The 6000-nt window shown below is 28.2% G+C and overlaps 1 protein-coding gene across 3 annotated transcripts in view; it reads left to right on the forward strand.

Annotated features, from left to right (window-relative positions):
• The first annotated feature begins 1625 nt into the window (after positions 1–1625).
• Positions 1626–6000, forward strand: part of LOC105109392 (36.4 kDa proline-rich protein) — a 19007-nt gene continuing 14632 nt past the window's right edge. Inside the window, exons 1-2 of one of the 3 annotated variants that reach the window (XM_011004103.1) lie at positions 1637–2211; positions 2343–2570. In XM_011004103.1, coding sequence (XP_011002405.1) covers positions 1652–2200 — 549 coding nt within the window. In that variant the 5' untranslated portion in view covers positions 1637–1651 and the 3' untranslated portion in view covers positions 2201–2211; positions 2343–2570. Of the gene's footprint in view, positions 2212–2342; positions 2571–6000 lie in introns of those variants that run through there. The other 2 variants (XM_011004101.1, XM_011004102.1) reach the window with 2 other exon arrangements.

The following is a 6000-nucleotide window of genomic DNA, read 5'->3' on the forward strand; positions in this document are numbered from 1 at the left end:
ATAATGGATTGTACTTAACCTAATCTTTCGAGCAATTATGCAAATGAAGCCATGTTTGTTGTTCGGAAATTCTAATGCAAGACAAAAGCATGTGCCAAACCGGCCACTTTCACTGCTGTAATTGTTGTAAGCATATGGCCGACACCATTGGATTCATTAAACAGTACTCTATGATCTACAAGTCTACCATAGAGTACTGCCACAAAAAATCCGAGAGAGTGGCTTGTCCTGCCTCTTATGTACTTCTTCGTATGAAGATTTTTTTCTCTCCAAGGAAATTGCATACTTCATTTGATAGGTGTCTACAATCATGATTTAAGATTTGATTTTTGAAAGAGATCGATAGTAAATTGTTCCTTATAGTACAATATTCTAATGTGAATATATTACATTTTTAAAATCAATGTTATTAAATATAATATGATGTGACAAATTAATCCGGTGGCTCATTAACTCAGAACGTGATACAGATAATGTTTAACCCGATTAATTTATAACCTGATTAATTTTATTAGAATTCTATTTAATTTTAAAAAAATTAAAATGATATTTTTTATTTAAAAAATTTAAAATAATATTATTTTAAATTGATATAAATCAATTTACATAATTCGTAATTCGGGCCTCAACTAGTTACAGTTCATGTACCGGGAAGATAATAATCTGAACACTTGAAAATTGATATATGAGTATTTGTTACCATCAAAGGTTTTATCTAATTAAGAAAATGATATAAAATATTAAGAAATGTAATTAAAAAGATAATTCAATTGAGATAATAATTAAAAAAATCAAAATAAAAAAATAAAGATCAAATTTAAAACCAGTAAAAAATTAAATGAGGATTGATCAATTGAAATTTCTTTTGTTTGTATGGAAAATCTAAAATAAAATAAATAAAAATAAAAATAAAAATAACATAAATTAAATCTAAAAGTAAAATAAATTGAAGGGTTTTTTTTTTAATACAAAGGAATTGACTCTGAAACCAAGTAAAAAAATGAAAAAAAAATAATAAAAACTCATCGATGAAAAACCTAATATGTTTTTGTCATACCCGCCATATAAAAATGAGGTAATATTATAAGGATTAAAATACCGTCGTAAAAACTAAATTTTAAACATTGAACAACAATGTATGCACCTTCTGAATACCATGAAAGAACCCACATGTGTTCAAATGATATCATGCCTAGTATATTTTTTAAAATTAAATAATATTTATAATAAAATACTTGAATATTTTTTATTAAACTCTATAATAAAAAAAATAACTAGATCAAAAAAGATAAAAAAAATAAATTAAAAAAATTAGAACTAACCTTGTTCGTTGGTAATTTTTTCCCCTCCAGGGGCATATTAATTATTTTATTGTTCAGTAAACAAAAAAATACTATTATATCCTGCAGCAAAGACTATTTGTGGGCTTTTGTCAAGGGCAAAATCATCTTTTTAATGACAACAAGCTTGGAGCATGAGTGAAAATGGCTACAGTCAATCTACTATCTTTTTAATTAATAATATTATGGTGCATGTAAGCTGTACCAATAATTCATGTAAATCAAAAAAAAAAAAAACATCTATAAGAATGCTAGCATGCATGACTTAAGCTTCATATTCACTTGAGAACTCAGTAAAGTAAGGAGACACGATGGCTAAGTTTGCTGTGGCTAATCTCTTGATCCTTCTTTTGAACTTGGGTGCTTTGCTTACTTCAATTGCTTGTCCTTCTTGCCCTAAACCACCAAAGCGTCCTCCAATAAAGCCACCAAAGCCTCCTGTGACTCCCCCAATAAAGCCACCAAAGCCTCCTATAAAGCCACCAAAGCCTCCAGTGACTCCTCCAGTAATACCAACACCACCAATTCTTCCTCCACCAGAGCCTCCAGTAATACCAACACCACCAATCGTGAAGCCACCACCAACACCACCAAAGCAAGAGACTTGCCCCATTGACACTCTCAAGTTAGGCGCATGTGTGGATGTCCTAGGTGGACTAATCCACGTTGGTATTGGCAGTAGTGCCAAGGATGAATGCTGCCCACTGCTGGAAGGTCTTGTAGACTTGGATGCTGCTTTATGCCTTTGCACCGCTATCAAGGCTAAACTTCTCAACATCAATCTTATTATACCCATTGCTCTTGAGCTCCTTGTTGACTGTGGCAAGACCCCACCTGAAGGGTTCAAGTGTCCTTCCTAATTATATAATAGGTACTGCCTAGCTTCAATCTTCAGGATTTTGCTATATACATATATATAATTTTTTCTTGATTTTGAGTAGATGTTCAGTTAATTAGAAAAATACTAATTCATAGTTTGTATTCTATGTTCGATCATTGCAGGTTGTGGTGTAACACACAGACGATACATGTGTGTGGGCTTGAAAGCATAAAGAATAACTGCACTAGCTAGGGATCTTCATGTGTCTAACTGCGCGAGAGATCTTCAAGTGGCTAGAATGAAGCATGCTTCAATAGGATATCCTATGTTTTGATCTCCTAGTGGATTTTCTTATGTTCCTTTTTCCCCTTTACGATATAATATACTGTCTAAATTTGCTTTGCTTATTATGCATTATACTCTGTCGCGGAGCCGGGGTTTATTTTATTTACACGTGACTCGCTTATAATTTAGGGACTGTTTGTTTTCCCAAAGTGTTCTTTGAAAAAAATTTATTTTATTTTAAATTAATATTTATTTTTATGTTTTCATATCATTTTAATATAATTTTAAGAATAATTTTAAAAAATTAAAATTAAAATATTATTATATTATATTTTTAAATAAAAAATACTTTAAAAATAACAAGTAATATATTCCCCATCGTTATATCCAAATAAATTCGTGTTTCAGACGGCCTGAGCGCCCAATTTTCTCCTCTAAAACAAAGGTGATGGTTTCTAGGCCCCTAGAATCCAACAAATATGAAGCGTCCAGCATTAAATTGGACTTCAGTTGGCCATGAGGCCTCACAGGACCATGCCCGCCGATAGGGGATTTTATAAAAGATTAATTGAACCCCAAACGGCCTTCATGCATCCAGAACCACTTATCACATGAATTTAGGCATAAGAGAATCCAGGACCGGGTAAAATTTTAATTTTTTAAAATATATATTTTTAATTTAGCACCCCTTAATTTTTTCTTCTTGTGTTATAAATGTCAAAGTCTAAATCTTTATGTATTCTTATCACTTTAGTGATTCCTTAATGTTCAATTTGATCAAAATGTGATGAGAATGGCGTGTTTTTATAGGAGAGAAATTAGAACATGAATTCCCTTACGAGACAAGGATTATGGATGAACCTTGAGCTAAATTAAATGGATTGGCCTTTCTTTTAGAAAACCAAGTGGTTTCGCTTATGATCCATACTGAATTGAAATGTGTACCCGATTGTTGACCAAGACCATCTCTCTTTCTCCAGAAAATGCTTGTGATGTGACCTAATGTACTATAAATGGGCAGCAATGGGTTCGCCTGTAAAGCTAGAAATAGAAAAGGAAAAGGAAATTACACTGGCATGGAATGGACTCTTGTGCATGTATTTTATGTGCTCAAGATATTGTAGGCCGATAAGATGACCGGGAAGGTATGGAGGAACATAGCCAACATTTCACTTTCCATGAGCCTGTAGTGCTATTATTTACAGAAATAATAGATGGTGATGCCGATAGAAATCATTGTGCACACAGAAACACAAAAGGACTGTTTACTGTGAAGGTTAAATCACGCTTTTGTCCTTCGAGAAAAATAGATGCTTTTGTTAGGAGAGTAATTCGGTTTTTTTAATGGCTTGTCAGGGGCTATTTTGTCATCTCCTCACTTTTTTAGAATAATAAAATGACTTATTTATTTCTAAAATAAATAAAAAAATCCATTTACATTGGGGATTTTTATCTTTTTCCTTTTTTAGAACAGGCAAATAATTTTTTTTGCCTTTAGAATTGAAAAAATAAAGGATATGTTCATGAATGATTTTATCTTTTTATGTTAATATTTTTTATGATTCTAAAATCATAAACAAAATCATGAAGATATTTTAAACTTTATATACTTAATAATTAATTTTTAATTAAAAAATTATTAGAGTATTTTTCCTCCATTCTTGTGTGTTATTGAAAGTACTATCTAATCCTTTCACTTTTAGTATAGCGTGTAATGATAATTGATAAATAGTTAATTGTTAATGATTATTTTTTTTGTTATATAAATTACATCTTTTTTTTTTAATTTCATCCCTTATATTTTTATTTTTTATTTTTTATTTTCATGGTTGGCATTTTTAAATTTTTTTTAATATTTTTAATTTAATCCATAAATTACAATTTTTTATATCTTATTTTTTTTAATTTAATCCTTATTATTTTGATTTTTGATTTTTTTCCATAATTTTTTTGTTAAAGTTTTGTTGTTTTTAATTTCATCATTCAATCAAAGTTTATATTGTTTTATTTTTTTTTCAATTTAACCCTCATGCTTTTGATTTTTTTTAAAATTTTTTTTCTTTTCAACCTAACTCTCTAATTTAATTTTTTTTGCTCTTTAATTTATTTTTATCTTTACCCTTATTCTTTTAATTATATATTTTTGTATGATTGATATTTCTCAAGTTTTATTCTTCAACGTTTGGTTTGTTAGAAATTAGGTTTCATGATTTTTTATTGATCTAATCTAATAATATGGATCACAAGTTGATATATAGAATTAGAGATTTTTTTTCTCATTTTTTATGATTTTGTATTATTTTTTAAAATAATATTAATTTTTTTATTAGCTTTAATTTTTTTATATCGATTTATCTTGGACTCATGACCTAGTCAACGAGTTTTGCAGTCTTTTTTAAATAGAGGTTTTTTTAAAAAAAATATATATTTTGTGTTGGAGAATTGTTTTTCTTTTATGCATATAAACTTTATTTTATAAAAAATATTTATTTTAAAATAATATCTTTGATATTTCAGGCCTTGAATTATATTTTTTTTTTATTCACTATGTTTCATATATATTTCTATTATATTTTATTGATTTTAATAAAAAACATTAGTATATGCAAACATGTAAATGTCTTATTTCATGAGATTAAACATCTTAATCTATATTTATTTATCAATTTTCTTGGTTTTTTTAGTTATTATTAATAACATTTTTTATATATAATTATTGATTTATTCAATTAAATATTTATATAATTTTTTTTATTTAAACTTTGAGGTTTTTAATATAAAACAATATCAAAATAGCCCATACCCAACTTTTTTTTTTCAAAATGAAAATTACACCTTGTAGTAGAGAGTATGTTAATATATTTTTGAACTAGAAAAATTATTCAAGTTATATTAGGTAAATATTTATATAATATAATTTTTTTCAAAAATAATAAACAATATTTAAATATGTTTTTTTACTTTAATTTTTTTAACTTGATTTACAACTTAACATAGCACGAGCAAATCATTTAATATATTTTATAACGTCTTACCATGACCTTAGCAGAATTCAATCGTTGTTTCCATATTCTAAAATTTTGAATTTGACAAACCTGACAATTGGATACAAGTACGAGCAACATATCACATAGCAATGGCAAGCCGGTGTGTGGCATTGCAATTAAAAAGTGATTTTAAAAAACTTAATACTAATTTTTTTTAAATAAAAAGTATTATTTTAATATATTCTTAAATAAAAATATTTTAAAATACCATCATAAATGTAATTTCAAACACTAATATATTCATAAACTGATCAGCAGGCAAACAGTACTGTGGCTGGGTGAAACCTCGATGAAATGAGTGAGAGACACAGGGTGATGTCGGTCGAAGGCAACAACAAATTTCACTCTCTCTCCATGAAATGTAATTCATTTGCAGCTTGAATTCACATGCATGCATTGTATAGTTTCTTCACTGGACTGAATTCAGAGGGGCAACTACACCGTCATCACCAGTCAATGTCACTGGTGGTGATAAAGAGTTTATTTAGACGAAAGACCGCTTTTTTTT

Source organism: Populus euphratica, unplaced genomic scaffold (genome assembly GCF_000495115.2).
Source record: "Populus euphratica unplaced genomic scaffold, PopEup_1.0 scaffold215.1, whole genome shotgun sequence".
Lineage (NCBI taxonomy): Eukaryota > Viridiplantae > Streptophyta > Magnoliopsida > Malpighiales > Salicaceae > Populus > Populus euphratica.